This window comes from Monocercomonoides exilis (genome assembly GCF_001643675.1).
Source record: "Monocercomonoides exilis strain PA203 chromosome Unknown scaffold10-1930038, whole genome shotgun sequence".
NCBI lineage: Eukaryota > Preaxostyla > Oxymonadida > Polymastigidae > Monocercomonoides > Monocercomonoides exilis.
Window position 1 is genome coordinate 1609279 of NW_027150555.1, and position 15907 is coordinate 1625185.

Below are 15907 nucleotides of genomic sequence, written 5' to 3' on the forward strand. Positions count from 1 at the left end.
AATGAACTATTTTTATTTTGTTTTGATATTGTAAACAAACTTTTTTCCATCTTAAGAAATAATTTTAAAACATTTTCAGAAATATTGATAAATTTTAATTTGAAATTTTTGATACTCTTCTGCATGGTTTTTTTAGGAAAGAAAACAAACATTCAATTTCTTCTCTTCTTGTTGAGAAAAAAAACTTAGTTGGAAGTTGTTGCTTTGCACCTTGGACTTCAATAGAAGGAACGGAAATCATATGTGTTTGATTCTCTTTAGACTTGTGTCCTTGTGCGAATAATGAAAACGTCCTTTTCTTCTTCTTGTCTGTACTGTTCACCATTCAATGTGTCTTGAGCTCTATCGTTCTCTCCTTGAATATGCGACTTTTTTTCTCTTGTCCTTGTCATCCTAACAGTCTTCATATTCACATCTTCCACCAACTCCTCCATAGATGCCTCAACTTCTTCACACTTGGATTCCTCTTCTGAAAGAGTTCCATCAGTGGATTGTTCTCTTTTTGCTTCATCTTCTTCACTAACCTTCGGGCATTCTTCCTTCTCCTCATGAGTAATCTTATGTTCTTTCATTATTCCAGCAATTACTCGTGCCATTGACGATGCCAAATTGGTCCTGAAATTATGCTTTCTCAAAGAATTTGGGGGAAAATATGGACTTACAAGCTTTTCATGCACAAAGTTTGAAATAATCGTTTCACTTATAACATTTTTAACTTAATCAGATTTCAAAATAAATATGATTTTCATATCTGTAAACAAACATCATTTATGTGATCGCAAAATGTTTTGTGACCTCACATGTTTTTCTAAAAATATATCCATTTTCTTCAAATTTTTTGATCACAAAAAGATGATCCAAGATACATAATTTTTCGATGAAAATGCCTGAAGTCAAATATTTTGTCCCATTTGTCTTCGGTGAAAGCCTTGCAAACATGGCAATCTGTAAAGGCGGGATTCCTGCAATTGAAAATGCAGACAAGGTTGCTGCCTTGGAAAGTTAGGCTCGAATCTCTGAGAAACTCCTGCTTGCTTCATTGCCTTCTTAACCATCTTGCGATATCAGAAGCAATCAGCGAATCAAATGTAATGGTATTGAGCAAAAGTTTGTTACTGTTCTGCTTTTGTTTTACCAGGAAATATAATTCCATTATTGCTAAAGATGGGCATATAAGTGGGAGTATAAAAAAAAGGAACAACAATCTCTGAACGTGTGTGTGATGTTTTCAACACTGTATTAAAATACACACCTTCATCTATAAACCGAGAGTTCTCCATGTTGACCCGCTCCAGTTCTGTAAATCTGCAGGCAGAAAAGAGCACTGTTAAGGTGATTACCTTCATTGTCAATGTGTTGAAAGATAACTTGTTGTTTGGGCCTAACTCGGTGAAGCATTTTAACAAAATATTCGGATTCCAAATCTTTGAAACTAGATTCTTTCTTGATATGTCGTTTCTTCGGAATGACCGGAATAAGATTTTGATGAAAGTGATGTTTCACGATACAGTATTGAAGCTGGAACTAAATAAAACAACACTGCTGCTCTTTCTATCTGTATTACTGAAACCTTGAATCCTCTATTCAACATTGCTCAGAACACATCCGCACATTTGAAAGTCCATTCTGGAATATTGTCTTGTATATGTTCATGTGCACACTTCTTCCACTGGTCTGCAAAGTGTGCGATACAGAATAAATACCCATCACTTGTTGCCTGTGCGATGCAGGCCTTGCATTCCTCTGCGAGCTCCAAAAAGACACCTCTTTCATAAAGCGCATGCAACCACCAGGCCTCACATCTCTTCTTGATGAATTGAGCATGACTGTTTTCATCTTCTTTGGAGGAAGGTGGGGTCCCATCTTCTTCATCCATGTCCCCTCTTGAAGAATCTTTGATGTGTAATTCAATTCCAAGCTGTAACAATTGCTCGTTCGAAGAAAAATGTTCCAATCCTGACACTTCCAGCTCAGCAGGTATATAATCACTCGAGTTTTCTCCATCTGAGCCTTTCATATTTCCATCGGAATCAGAGGTGTCGGTGGATGAGCGAGAATATACTCGTAACTTTAATGAACTGTCAACGCATCTTCGGCAATTGGACTGCCTTCTCCACACCATCTTTCCACTTTATGATTGTGTGCCGAAACAAAAGCATTGAGAGAAGGTCTGACTTACGACTGAGCAAGCGCATCTTTGAATGTTTCATCCTTTATTTCGTAGTGGACTGCCCTTTCCAATCGAGACAGCGCATCCGCTCTGTGGTTCATTCTTCCTGGAAGATGTTGTGCTCTTATTATCAGATTCCTCTCCTCTGTCCATTTCCATATCTTGCGTTGAACTGGTCGAAAATCCTTCCACGCGTTCCAGTGATTCACATTGAAAACCACCGAACTGTTGTCTGATCGGAGAAACAGACGGAATTGATTGTTGCACTGAATTGTTCGAGCAAAATGGTGCAGAGCTAGCAAAACAGCTAGTTGTTCCCTGTAATTGGACGACTGGTTGTGGACATTTTTGGGAAAACTGACATGCCAATCCAAAAGATTGTTGTTGATTCTGAATGTCGCACCCCATGCTCGTTCCGCTGCATCTGTAGTCAGAGCAGCTTGAGGAATGAAAACTGGAACCAATTCCAGATTTTTGGTCTGCCTCAATATCCTCCTCCATTATCTGACTCCTTGAGGACTGATACATTCATCCTCATCATACAGTTCCATCTGACTGTTCTGACACTATTTTTGAACAAGTGATGCAGAGCGACCAGATGAAGGGATGTGTCCGGGATGACAAAACGAGCTGCGTTTAGCTTCCCAATCGCTTACACCCAGTCCTTCACACGAACCTGTTTGGCTCTTATGCACGACTTCTCCCAACGTCTCAAGAGCTCTTGGAGAGAACAACGCCTTTCCACGCTCAATTGAACTGTAAATTCGTCCGTGTTCCAAAGTTACCCCAAGAACACAAACTTCTGTGTTGGTCTCAGCTGACATTTCTCTTAGTTGATGAGCAATCCTAGTCTTTTGAAAAAACAGAATTTCTTCTTCTGAAATTTTCTTAAGAAAGCTGCAGTTTTGGTGCAACAGAATAAGTTCGTCCAAGTAAGAAACCACTCTGACTTTTCATTTCTCCTTTTTCACCATTGTGAATTTCATCATTATTTTCGCGAAAAAACGAGGTGCATCTGTATAACCGAATGGCATTTCTTCAAAGCAGCAATCTTTTCCCTCGAATCGAAAACTGAGGAATAGTTTCAACTCGTCTGCAGCTGGGATTAAGTTATTTGCCTGAGAAAATTCCAGCGTGACTGCAAAGTCTCTCTTCTTTATCACACGCTCCACAGTTCGTTCGTCTTTCCACTTGAAATGTGATTTCTTCATCGCTGCAATCAGTTGGCAGCAATCAAGGATCTGGCTCCAAGCTCCAGACTTCTTCTTGATTTAGAAAATCTTGTTCAGAAAACTTACCTAATTTGAAGGAATTGCACAGACAATTTTTGTTTCTATTTATTCTTTTAATACCCGTCTGAAAGCTTTTTGCTGTTTCAAACTCGTATGAGTTGCTCCGTCTTCCTCTGATCTCCTTCTCAGTGCTTCCTTTTCGTGCCTGTTAAACCATGATGCATTCGCGCCCAGCCTTATCAATCTTAATCCTATGATTTTGTCCCATTCCAATTAAAACAGCGCTTTCCTTTCTTCATTCCTCATCTGTGGGTCCATTTGTATTTTCTGTTTTCCTCGGAACGGTACGTGAATCCCTTCTTTCAAGTTTCTCCTGATTTTCTCGGGGAGCTTCTGAATCGAGACTGACTGCCAGACATCCGAGATCACCTTCGAAAAAACTTCCTTTCTCTGAAATCTCCTAACAACGCTGCTCGATTGGCTGCTCTGCATTATTCATCTGATCTTTTGAACATTCAATAATCCAAAGCTGTTCTTTGCATATGTTTCTGTTCCAAACGCGTCTCTTCAAGTATATCCTGATGTCTCTTTGTTAGCTGTCCCCCAGTGACTTCGCCCTCCATTTTCTTTGATGCTGAATAACCAAATCTTCCCTGAATTCGTTTTCTTCTTGCCTCCTGCAATGCTTGTGCAACCAGAATCAACGCTTCTCTTGCAACTTCCTCAGCAGTGTCGGCTTTCCTCCTTATGTTTTGAATCGACTGTAGAATTGCTTTAAATTCTGGGAACAGGTACTTCTCAACTTGTTCACATGCTCTATCCATGGCGTCGTGATACCTAAATTCCGTTCTTATTGCAGCTGGAGGACTGTGACAGATTACTGGATAAAAATCCATCTTATTGAAAAAATCTGCCATTTCTTCCATTTCTGATATTGGAAACTTTATATCGAAGAGAGAAGTTGTTGGCTCATATTTATAAATTGATGCAAAAATTTCGTTTGTATCTCTTCTTCTTCATTTTCTATTTTTGTTTCCATCGATTAACTTCTTTCCGGGCCCTGTTCCAATGACTGACACGGTTGTTCAAATAATGTTGAAAAAGTCGAAGATGGTGGAAGCATATTGTTTGAGGATATTGCAGGTCCTCCTCCAAGCACAGCTTGATCAGAAGAAGGTGAAATTCCTGAAGCTATTGAACATTGAGAAGTGCGAAACATTTTTGATCACGAAAAGTGACATGACCAATGAAGTGGCATCTCTCAACTAGAAGAGAAGAACTTGAATGGCAGTTTTCTTGACAATTTAAATGTTATGCATTTCGATTGACATGAAACATCATTCATGATGTTAATAAACAAGAAAAAAACGAAATATTCAAGAATCAGAAAATGCTGTAAAGTGTGCATATTCCGAAACAGGTTCTGGAAAATGAAGTGTTTATAATTTATTCAAAAAAGAATGAGAAAAAATGTCATTTCTTTTTCAATTTATATATAGTAAGTGTTAATAATGGTGGACACTTTCAATAACTGCGGATAGTCGCATTATCTCAACAACTGTTGATAGTTGTGCTTCGATAATAAACACAATTATTCACTTATTGAAAGCGAACTTACCAGTCAAACAAAAATGAAACAATTTGCTTCTTTGAATAAATAAATAAATATTTTCTATTTTCGGAGATACTCGGAGAATCTTATTTCTCCGAAATGAAAAAAATTTTTTTTATAAAATTTCATTAAATTTGTTTGGTGATATAAACTATTCACGTGAGTTCATATTCATTGAGGGAATTGTTGAGTTTATTATCGAAGTGCAACTATCAATGGTTGTTGAGATAATGCGACTGTCCACAGTTATTGAAAGTGATTACCATTATCAACACTAGCAATAATTGAAAATAGCCGATCAAAAACAAATCATCAAAAAATTAACAGGATAATTATTCGTGAAGAGAATTCGAATTAAAGAATTTCACATTGAAGTTATACAGTTTGCGCAAAAAATACCGGACATCGCAAAAAATACCGGACAAGATCGATATCTCAATAACCGCAAGAAGAAAAATACTGATAATTTTCCTCAAAACACATCTCATTAATACAAACTCATTTAAAAAACGAGACTTTCAAAACGACTTCATTTGTGCTCAGAAAAAATAATAATTGAAATTTCGGAAAAATTAAAAATATTATTTTTCCTTGAATTCAATCACTAATTATTTCTGAGCACAAACGAGGAAGTTTTGAAAGTCTCGTTTATCAATTGAGTTTGAAAAAATGAGATATATTTTGAGGAAAATTTTCAGAATTTTTCCTTTTGCGGTTATTGTGTAATCGATCTTGTCCGGTATTTTTTGCGATGTCGAGTATTTTTTGCGCAAACTGTATTTGAAAAAGAATGGTTCACTTTTTCTATTCTCCTTCGAATTGAATGAAGGAGTTATTTCTATTGGAAGACGATAAAAAATTTTTGATACATAATCAATTCTTGATCACACTTCTTTATCATCATTCTTGGCAAATGGAGAAGATCCTGGTACCTCATGATCAACTCCCTTAATTATTAACATTCTATTATTTATTCTTATTGTGCTTATTAGGTTTTAGGGTTTTGAAGAGTTAAACAATTTCATATTGGATAGTGTGATAGTTTAGGGTAAGCCTGGGTGACTTCAGACTTTTGACTTTGGAAAATTTGTTATTGACTGACTTTAAAAATGATTGAAGTCAAAAAACAGTTAAATTTTATTTAAATAATACATAAGTTTAACAGTTCATTTTTCATGCACTTTATAATTTCAAAATGAAAAAAAAAATCAAGATTAAAAGAAAAAAAAAATTCTTATTGAATATATAATAATCTGAAAAAACTTTTTTAGAAAAAAAGCATCCGTTTATGGGTTTTGACCGGATCAGTTTTTTTTTGAAAATTGCCCAAGTCACAGACTGGTCGATCTTTTTTTGACTTTGAAAAATTTTCATGTCAAAACCCAACATGTTTGAATGTGAAAATCTTTTAAGTGAATTTCAGAATGCCTTGGTGGATAATCAAATAGTTCGTGCGTTTAATAACTAGCTTCGTTTGTTTTGATAATTGAAGCATGATTTTTTGTGTCGCTTAATCAGAAACTGGCTTTTGCAAGAAAAATGGAAGAATTGAACAATCACGGATGCTGTTTTCTAAAACTGGAGCAAGTGGGATCATATGAAAAAGGAGCAAGTGTGATGTTGCTAAATCTTTAATATTTTTTTGCTTTGATAATATTAGAAAAGTTTACAAGCACCCAAAGAAAAGTAATGAATATTTAACCAGAATATCTTTAGAGGTCATCAATAATCAAATATGGATTTCATTTTTTCCTTCTAACATTGATGGCTCTCCAACAAAAGAATATCATAAACAATATTTATGCCCAAATGTTCGTGGTAATCAAACATGTGGAACAAGTGGTCGTCGGAGTTACGTTGCAATAAGAAATCATCGTTGTTTTTTATTAGAAAATCGCATTATATTTTCTTTCAAAGAGAAGAAAGCTCTTCAAAAAATCGATCGCATAAGGGAGAGCAAAGAAAGAACACTGATTCAGAGCACATCCACCAATTTACAGACTTTATTTACGAAAATAATAAGCCATTGCAACATATCTTTCTTATCAGCGTCTTCAGAAGAATTTAATAATTTTATCACAGCCTTAATTCATTTATCTCAAATGAATCCAGGACTGTCTCCGTCAAACATTTTCCCATTCCTTACAAGAAAGAAAATACGAAGAATGGTTATTGAGGACAGTGAATTTGCAAAACAGAAGCGTGATACAGCACTGAGGGGAATGGGCGTATGCGTGATGATGGATTCAGGTGTTGTGGGAAATCAGAAGTGCACAGTTGTGACGATAGCTCCATTGGTACCAAATACATCATCAGTGTTTTGGAAAGCATATCCATGCTGCAATAATGCAAAGCAGTACAGAAAACTAGCTTGGACAGTAATTCGGGAACTGGCACTAATCAACGCGCATGTTCGATGTTTTTGTTCGGATGGCTTAAGTCCTCAAAAAAAAGCAATTGAAAATATTACAATTCCAATGGAAGATAATGAAAAATTACTAATAGAAAATTTAAAGGCTGCTCCATTTTTCGTTTACTGTATGAATCATTTGTTGAATTTGGTTATTGTTCACGCGTTTTCTGAAATCCCTTTTCTGAAGAACCAGAAAACAATAATTACAGAATTTGCAAAAAATGCCCGCACTTCTTCTATGAAAAAATCCTTGAAACGGAAATGTCCGACATTTATTCAAACGAGATGGCTGTGCTTGTATTCTATTTGTTGCTTTATAAGAAAAAACAGAGAAAAGATATTTCACGAAAAATTATTACAATTCGATCAAATAAGAAACATTATAATCACAGAACTTCTCCTTTTTCCAATTCAAAAATTACATTTGGAAATGGAAAATGAAAGAACAAAGATGGGAAATGTCTTTCCAAATGTGCTGAATGCATTCGGTTTGCTATATGGAATCAAAAATCTTTCATTTATTAAAGAAACAGAATGGAAAAATGTTTTCGTTAATTTTATAATAATATTCCATAATTACATGTTAACCGGGAACACTGGTGAGTTAATATCATTATCGTATGTATTGTCTCCAACAGGACTTCAAAATTACATTCGAAATAAATTTTCAATTTCTTTTTTTGAAGCAGAAAAATCTATTTCTTGTATGCCGTTGAATTCAGAGCCTAAGCAATTAATCTCATTACAACAATCCTCTTCAGCTTCGGAATATTCATCATTCACACGTTCACCTATCATTTGCGCTTCAAATACTTCATCCAAACTTCCATCATCTTCGTCGTCAATTGAAACAAGCGTCAATCATCTAGATAAAGAAAAAAATATAACCATATCAAATTCAAGCAATGATTCAAAGCGACCGTTCAAGGATCAATTAAAAACAAATTCTTCCGATCATAATGAAAAAGATGTTTCAAATCATTCATCTCTAAGTCTTACGGAACAACAACATCAATCTGTTTGTTATTCTTTAACAAACGACTGTTTTTTGAAGCATTGAACCATGTGTCTGATGAACTTCATGAAATAAAGGACAATTGCGTCCCGATGACAAAGTTGATAAGAAATGGAATCAAAGAAGATGAAAGTTATCAATCAATTGAAATTATCGAAGAAATTCACTGCATTATCAGCACGGTGTCCAATTTCAAGCGTTCAGAATTTGAAACTATAGAAACTTCAAGAGAGGAAAGCAAAAGTGAAGAAAGCGAGACAGAGTCTAGTGAAGAGGACTTGTTTGGCTTATGCATGGCTGAAGATTGTTCAGAAGATGATGAATTTTTTATGTCCGAACCCTTCAAACAAAGCGAAAAGAAAAAAGATGAAACCATGAATGAATCTTCTTCAATTCATTCAGCTGCTTCCTCCTGCTCTTCTTCTTCTGAAAGTTTTTCTTCAACATGCTTGACATCTTCTCAAACGCTTGTTTTCGAAGATAATTCTCATGACTCACTTGAAGATTCAATGGAAGACGGAACAGATGAAATAGAATATGGGATAGATGATGTGGAGGTGCTGTTTTCAAACCAGAAGATTAGTTTGATTTCCCGTCTGGAACCAGAAAAAGAGAAAGAAGTTTGTGATCAAGTGGTGTGTTCCATATCATCTTGCTGGGATACACGAATTAGACAAAGTTTTGAAAGATATATTACAACAGTTTTATCAAATCAATCGAAAGAAATCAGAGATATATGCTTCAAACTGTTTCTGGAATTTTTGAATGAAGCACCAAGCTTCATATATGAAGACGACATACAAAAGTTTTACGCAGAGATCACAAAGAAAGGACCTATTCAAACTATATACTCAAACATCTGTTTTTCATTAGTTTCGTCTCCATGCAGCGAAGCAAGCTGCGAACGTATTTTTCAAGAATGAAAAGGATCTCTGGTGACAGAAGGCATTCCCTATCATTAGAAGCTCTTAATGCTCTTTTAACTATTTAGCCTTTTGACAAAAGTGTTTTCATTTCACAATACTTTCAATAAATATAAAAAAAACAATAAATTATCTGTTTTCTTTTTTGATTTTCACAAAAATATCAATCAATATTTTCATGAATAAACAGCATATTTTAAGATCGTTCTTGTAAAGCGTTAATGTCAATGAGCAAATAAAAAGAAGAACATCTGAATGAGGAAACTGAAAGCAATATTTGTGATGGAAGTAAACGATAAGGAGAATATGTGTTGCGTTTGTTGCTCTTTTCAATACAATCTCACTTCTTTTCTATGAATATGTTCGAAGTCCTTTTATGGCTTTCAACATATCTTCTATGTCATGCATTCTGTCTTCCACACATCTTTGTGAATATCTTTTCACTTTCTGAATTCCGTTATTGTTTGTTGATTTTTCAATTTTATTTTAACTCTTCATTGATATTTCCAATTCTATAACAGCATCTTTTCCTTCTTCACCATCTTCTTCTTTTTAACTTTCTTCTTCACCAACGGAGCTATTGTCCTTTCCCACACACATTCCACCGATTGTTGCTATGTTTCCCCTCATCCCACAGCCAGTCATCCATCTCGTTTCCTGCGATCAGCTGAGAGATTCCGTGCTGTTCACCATCGACGACTGCTTCTCTCTCAGCAAAGACGACCTGTCGCTTTTGAGGGCAGCACTCATCACGTCAGACATCATTCCCATTGGAATGAATGAAAGCACAACAACCGATGAAGAAGAAGATATTGAAGAAAAAGAAGAAATGAAACAACAGAATGACTCAAGTGAAAATCGTCATCGCTATCATTATCATCGTCTTCTTCTTCATCTTTTTCCTCTTCCATTTTATTTCTTCTCAGTTAATCAGTCGAATTCCAAAGCGGTGCGTTTCAACTGCCTTTTGGATCGGTCGCGACACACTCGCTAAATGCAGCTCTGATCTGTCCAGCTGTGTCTCTTCTCTCTTCTTCAATGCTTCCACTCCAATTGATGAGATTGTTCAAAACAGGAATTATAATGGATCTTCTCCTCTTTTCTTTTCCTCTTCGCCCTTTAGCATGTCTTCTTCTTTATCTTCTTCTGCTATTTCAAATCTGTCTCCTTCTATCTCCAATTATAATTCCAAATCTTCAGTCGCTTCTTCATCCTATTCGTCGGTAGTTGGCTCGCCTTGTGCTCATTCACATCTCTTTCCTGATGCTTTCCCACAAACATCCAGCTCTTCCACCTCCTCTTTCCATTCTTCTTCGTATTCCTCTTCGAATGTGTAATTTTCTCTGCCAAATTCTTTAGTTGCTCGCTTTCCTGTTGCTTTTTAACCTTTTTGCACTTGTCTTCTGTTGTGGTTTTAATCCGTTTGAGCACATTCAGCTGAGAGAGTGAATGAAGAATGGAGAAATAGAGGCGAAGAAGGAGAAGCTGGAATGGACGATGCAGAGAGGGAAAGAGATAGAGAAAGAGAAGAAGAGGTCGAACATTCATTTGCCAATGAAAAGGATTGTGAAGATTGCACATGTTCCAATGAAGCAGACACAAACTCAAATAAGCATAAAAGTCATTCATTGTTCCATGTTGAAATAACAAGCTGCAGAACACCGAAGGTAGTTGAAAGAGATACAAAGCGGTTTTCAGAGTCATATGACAAGGACTAAGTTCCTCCTATCTCGTTTGAGTCTCCCTGGTAGCATTTCTCATTTTCTCGCTCTATTAAGCACATTCCGCATTTGGTGGCTAGCTCTCAACCAGCTTCATGTTCCTCTTCCTCCTCCTCCTCCTCCTCCTCTTTCTTCTTCTTCTTCTTCTTCTTCTTCTTCTTTGTCTTCTTCTTCTTCTTCTTTGTCTTCTTCTTCTTCTTCCTCTTCCTCTTCTTCTTTTGCTTCCACTGCAAAACCTTCTTCTTCTCAAATCTCTTTGCGCACATCTCATTTCCAGGCAATCATCACCGCTGCCTCTGCCTCTCCCTATGCCGAGATCTGGGCCTTCCCCATCCTCCGCACTGTTTCCCTGTTGTGTGCCACTCTTCTCCAATCAGCCAACAGCCAGCAGCAGAACCTGCAGCTCCTCCACAGCAACACCCAAATCGTGCTGTCTTCTCTTTTGTCGTTCTTCGCCTCCTCTTCTCTCCCAACCTGCCGCGCTCCTTCTCTCTTTGCAGACTCCCTCCCTCTTTACACACTCGATTTCCCCCCTTCTCCTCTCTACCCTCCCTTCTCATCTGCCCAATGTGCTGTGCAGCTGACTAACATCATGTTCCTCTTCCCGACGGGAGTGCCTGTGCCGCCAATGCTCAACCATCTGCGCAGCCGGCTTCTGCGCAGGTGTTGTGGAGAAGCAGAGATTGAGATGTTGCTGTGTGTTTTGCATCACAGCTTCACGAAAGCAGGCGAAGGGATTGGAATTGCGAGATGTGTGGCTTCGTTGCTGTAGAATGGGAGGAGGAGGTTGGAAGGATGGGACGAGAGGTTTGATGGAGAAGAGGGGAGGAGAGTGAAGAAGGAGATGAGGAGGAGAAAGAGAAGGGAGGAAATGAAGGAAAAGAAAGAGAAGAAAGAAAAAGATGTTGATGGATGAATCAGATAGAAATTATGATGAAAAAGTTGAAGAAGCAAATGAGCAGACAAAAGAAGGAAGAAGAGAAGAAGGAGAAGAACAAAGAGAAGAAAACGAAGAAGATGATGAAACAGAATCAGATTCTTATGCCTTCACCCAAATGAACCGCACACTTGTGTTCCAGTCAGATGCACAGATTGAGCGAGAGCGTCTGAAGATCAGCCAGCGGAAAGCGGAAGAAGAGGAGCAAGAAAGAGACAATCTGCTGTCTCTTCTGCAGGAAGAGGACAATGAGGCGATGTTAGACACACTCGAAGCATCGTTCCCTCATCTGCCGCGGCTGTACTGGCGAGCAGACATCTTCACGTTCCTCACAAACCGAATGGCGATGATACAGCCGTCTCAGCTGCAGTCGCTGGCGGCTTCGCTGGCAGAGGTTGAGTCCCTCACAGCTGCTCTTTCTGCGGCCTCTTCTTCTCTCCAATCGCTCGCCAGTGGAGCAGCAGGCAGAGGGAATGATGATGTGCAGAGAGAGGCGATCGAGCAGCTGAAGAGAGAGAGGGAGAAACTGGTGAAGGAGCAGCAGGCGCTGCAGACGAAGATGCAGAAGACGCCGCTGGAGAAGCTGATGAAGCCGCTTCCACTGCAGAACTGGCTTAGGTCTTCGCTCATTCTGAGGAAGCTGGCAGAGATTGTGAGGAAGCTGGCGATGCGGTTTGAGAAAGCTGGTTCGATGCAGAGCTTTGTTGACTCGCTGGTGAGGCATGTGGTGATGGAATTGCTGTCATCAGGGAAGTTTGTGGGGTGTTTGAAGGCGCATGCGAGGCAGACGAGGATGGGGTATTGGATGAAGAGGGAGATGAGCAAAGTGAATGGGAAGGACGAGGAAGGAGAGGAGTTTGGATGGGTTGATGATGAGGATGAAGAAGAGGTTGATAAAGAGGAGGAGGAGGAGGATGATGAAGAGAAAGCAGAGAAGGCGAGGAGAGAGAAAGAGAGGAAGGAAGAAGAGGAATGGGAAGAGGAAGAAATTGAGATTGAGGTGGAAGAAGAAGAAGCTACAGAAACAGAAGGAGGAGCAGAAGGAGCAGTGGAAGAAGTTAAAGATGAAAAGACAAAAGAAGGAGAAGGAGATGGAAAAGAAGGTGAAATAAAAGAAGGAGAAGCAAAAGAAAGAAAAGAAGGTGAAGAAGAAGAAAAAGAAAGCAAATTAGCATTGGACAAATCTCAGACAAATTCTGATAAACCAAATGTGATGAAAGAAGGAGAAAAAGAAGGAGAAGCAGAAAAAGGAGAAGTCAAAGAGGGAGAAAAAGGAGAAAAAGAAGGAGAATCCACCGATCACAATGCCTTAACAGTCAAGAGCTTAGCGCCAACAGATGCAGATGATGCAGATTTGTCAGTGATTTCGTCAGTTTCTGATCTTTCTGATGCAGAAAGTGAGATATCAGCTGAAGACAAGCAGCAGATGGAGATGCTGAAGGAGCTGGAGCAGCGATTGAGGGAGTTGAATGAGAAGAATGCGGCGATGCTGGAGGAGAAGAGGAAAGCGGAGGAAGAGATAGAGAAGGAGGTGGAGGTGGATGTGGATGGGGAGATGGAAGGAGAGAAAGAGAAAGAGGAAGAGGAAGAGGAAGGGAAGAAACAGAAAGAGAAAGAGAAGAAAGGGAAGAGCAAAAAGTTATCAAAAAGATTGTTCGGAGAAAGAAGAAGAATGCATCTTTGAGTGATAACATTGCAGAAGAAGGCAAAGAAAAAGAAGAAGAAGAGGAAGAAGAAGTTGATGGATGTGATGTTATTTTCACAGATGATTTCGATTTTGAGGGAGAATGTGAAAGAAGAGAAGTTTTATTTGAAAATTTCTTTGAAGAAGACAAGCCAGGAGAAGAAGAAGAAGAAGATGATGATGATGATATAGTTGTTGAGGATGAAGCCAATGAAGAAGAAGAAGACATAAGATTCAAACATAATGTTGAAGTTAGTGAAGTAGAAGAAGAAGTTGGCTCAACAGATGTTGCAAACGAAGCTGTTCTGTTTCTTGCTGTAGAGAAAGTGACAGCTTGTCCTTTGTGTCTGAAACGAGAAGAAGAAGAAGATAAAGAAGAGGGAGAGGAAGAAGAAGAAGAAGAAGAAGAAGAAGAAGAAGAAGAAGAAGAAGAAGAAGAAGAAGAAGAAGAAGAAGAAGAAGAAGGAGGAGGAGGAGGAGGAGGAGGAGGAGGAGGAGGAGGAGGAGAATAAGAAGAAGAAAATGAAAAAGAAGATAAAGAAGAGGGAGAGGAAGAAGAAGAAGAAGAAGAAGATTTAAATGAGAAGAAGAAGAAGAAGAAGAAGAAGATGATGATGATGGTAAATGGATAGACCGAATTGATTAATTGTTGAAAATTGAGAAGATGAGTGTCAATTTATGTCAACGGAAAAATTCAATCGAATTTTCTTCTTCAGGTTTTTGTCTTTTGGAAAATAATAGCCTCTGAACCTTTTTCACTTTCAGCTCAATCCACTTTCTTTCTTTCCAACAAAAAATTGGAAATATAGAGCAATTCCTTTTTCATTCCGTCTCTTTTTTTCGCTTCCCTTATTTCACAAAAAAATCATCTTTCCTCAAAAACTTATTCTTCTCCAAAGCACAATGCAAGCCATCTTCGATTTATCTTTAATTTCATCAATCCTCATTTCATTTTTCTTCCTTGCTTTTCTTCTTCATCTTCAAAGTCATCCTATCCTTCTCTCTTTCAGCATCCTGAATGAAAAATAAAAATCACTTCAAAAAAATAACCACAGTAAACCTTCTAAGCATTTTTTCAAGCAATTTTCTGTTTTTTATTCACTAGTCAATGCTTGTTTTCCTTTACAAAAAAATTCATTATGCCTTCGATTTTCAAGTGTTTCATCGTCTGATACTCAGTTTTCACTTCCAATCTTCTTTATCATGTGAACTTTCTTTATGAATTTGTAGAATAAACTCAATATTCTTGCAGATTAATAAGATATTCCACTTTTTGCTTATTTTCGAAAAGTTCCACAGGATTCCCCGAAAAAAGAGCATTTACAGATAATAGGCAAATACAACAATATGCAAACCAATTAGCTATCATTGACTGCAAGTTTGTAATTGCAAAAAGACATTCCTCAGAATAAGTATTTCTTGAATTATGGTTCATAATATTTTCTTTCTTTTGTGAAAAAAAGAAATACATAATTAATTATTTCAAAAAACAGCCATACATTTTTATTCACTAAAAATTTGTGTTTATTGACTCAAAAATTTGAGAGAGATAAGAAAAAGCCAATTGACGTGAAAATATTCCACTGACTGACGTAACCATCAATTTTTCAATCCGTCAACCAGGCTTAGTTTAGGGTTTTACCGAGCAAATTTTTGGTTAGGGTTAGCCCTAGAAGAGATTTTCAAAATGAAAATGATATAAATAGTGGGTAGGATCACCTTGGTACCATGATCTACTCCACTTGCCTCATTCTTCACAATTTCAACTTTTTTTTTAAAGTTCTTTTCTTTTCTTTTCTTATCATTTCTTTGTTATCTTTTTTTCTTTTCATCTTTTTTTCAAGAATTAATAAATGGTTGGACAATGAGATGCAAAAGTTCCATATATCAAAAGGAATTGAAAAAAGATTGTCATGAAAAATTAACAAAAGACATTAATCTTTTCTGAAAAAAGTTATATAATTATATTCTTAATAATTATCGAAAAACGAAAACTTGTGAAATTCAAGTTAAGCATTGACTTAAATGCTTAATGATAGGTTCATTTTCTGTATTTGCTTCTCAGCTTTCGTTGGAAAGGAATCAAATTTTCGAAAGTCCACAAATTTTTGGAACTTATCAAAGCAAATTGACAAATGGAATTGAAGCACTTCTGAAAGAAAGCGCACAATTTGAAGAAGTGTGATATTTAATCCATATT

General features: G+C 37.3%; 8 protein-coding genes across 8 annotated transcripts; 3 read left to right on the forward strand and 5 right to left on the reverse strand.

Moving 5' to 3' along the window:
* Positions 1–257: 257 nt before the first annotated feature.
* MONOS_14807 (uncharacterized protein) lies at positions 258–596 on the reverse strand (the record flags this gene model as incomplete). Its single annotated transcript, XM_067867639.1, has 1 exon — positions 258–596. One exon carries the CDS (start codon positions 594–596, stop codon positions 258–260), a length of 339 nt encoding a protein of 112 aa, XP_067732160.1.
* A 998-nt stretch (positions 597–1594) lies between these two features.
* MONOS_14808 (uncharacterized protein) lies at positions 1595–2122 on the reverse strand (the record flags this gene model as incomplete). Its single annotated transcript, XM_067867640.1, has 1 exon — positions 1595–2122. One exon carries the CDS (start codon positions 2120–2122, stop codon positions 1595–1597), a length of 528 nt encoding a protein of 175 aa, XP_067732161.1.
* Positions 2123–2206: 84 nt separating this feature from the next.
* MONOS_14809 (uncharacterized protein) lies at positions 2207–2671 on the reverse strand (the record flags this gene model as incomplete). Its single annotated transcript, XM_067867641.1, has 1 exon — positions 2207–2671. The coding sequence occupies one exon, from the start codon at positions 2669–2671 to the stop codon at positions 2207–2209; it is 465 nt and encodes a 154-aa protein (XP_067732162.1).
* Positions 2672–2736: 65 nt separating this feature from the next.
* On the reverse strand, positions 2737–2994 carry MONOS_14810 (uncharacterized protein; the record flags this gene model as incomplete). The annotated part of the gene is made up of 1 exon (XM_067867643.1): positions 2737–2994. One exon carries the CDS (start codon positions 2992–2994, stop codon positions 2737–2739), a length of 258 nt encoding a protein of 85 aa, XP_067732163.1.
* A 409-nt stretch (positions 2995–3403) lies between these two features.
* MONOS_14811 (uncharacterized protein) lies at positions 3404–4226 on the reverse strand (the record flags this gene model as incomplete). Its single annotated transcript, XM_067867644.1, has 3 exons — positions 3404–3468; positions 3552–3653; positions 3962–4226. The coding sequence occupies 3 exons, from the start codon at positions 4224–4226 to the stop codon at positions 3404–3406; spliced, it is 432 nt and encodes a 143-aa protein (XP_067732164.1).
* A 5706-nt stretch (positions 4227–9932) lies between these two features.
* On the forward strand, positions 9933–10359 carry MONOS_12693 (uncharacterized protein; the record flags this gene model as incomplete). Its single annotated transcript, XM_067865333.1, has 1 exon — positions 9933–10359. The coding sequence occupies exon 1, from the start codon at positions 9982–9984 to the stop codon at positions 10357–10359; it is 378 nt and encodes a 125-aa protein (XP_067732165.1). The 5' UTR covers positions 9933–9981.
* A 710-nt stretch (positions 10360–11069) lies between these two features.
* On the forward strand, positions 11070–11858 carry MONOS_12694 (uncharacterized protein; the record flags this gene model as incomplete). The annotated part of the gene is made up of 1 exon (XM_067865334.1): positions 11070–11858. The coding sequence occupies one exon, from the start codon at positions 11070–11072 to the stop codon at positions 11856–11858; it is 789 nt and encodes a 262-aa protein (XP_067732166.1).
* A 130-nt stretch (positions 11859–11988) lies between these two features.
* On the forward strand, positions 11989–14219 carry MONOS_17257 (uncharacterized protein; the record flags this gene model as incomplete). The annotated part of the gene is made up of 2 exons (XM_067870159.1): positions 11989–13661; positions 13820–14219. The coding sequence occupies 2 exons, from the start codon at positions 11989–11991 to the stop codon at positions 14217–14219; spliced, it is 2073 nt and encodes a 690-aa protein (XP_067732167.1).
* Positions 14220–15907: the final 1688 nt, after the last annotated feature.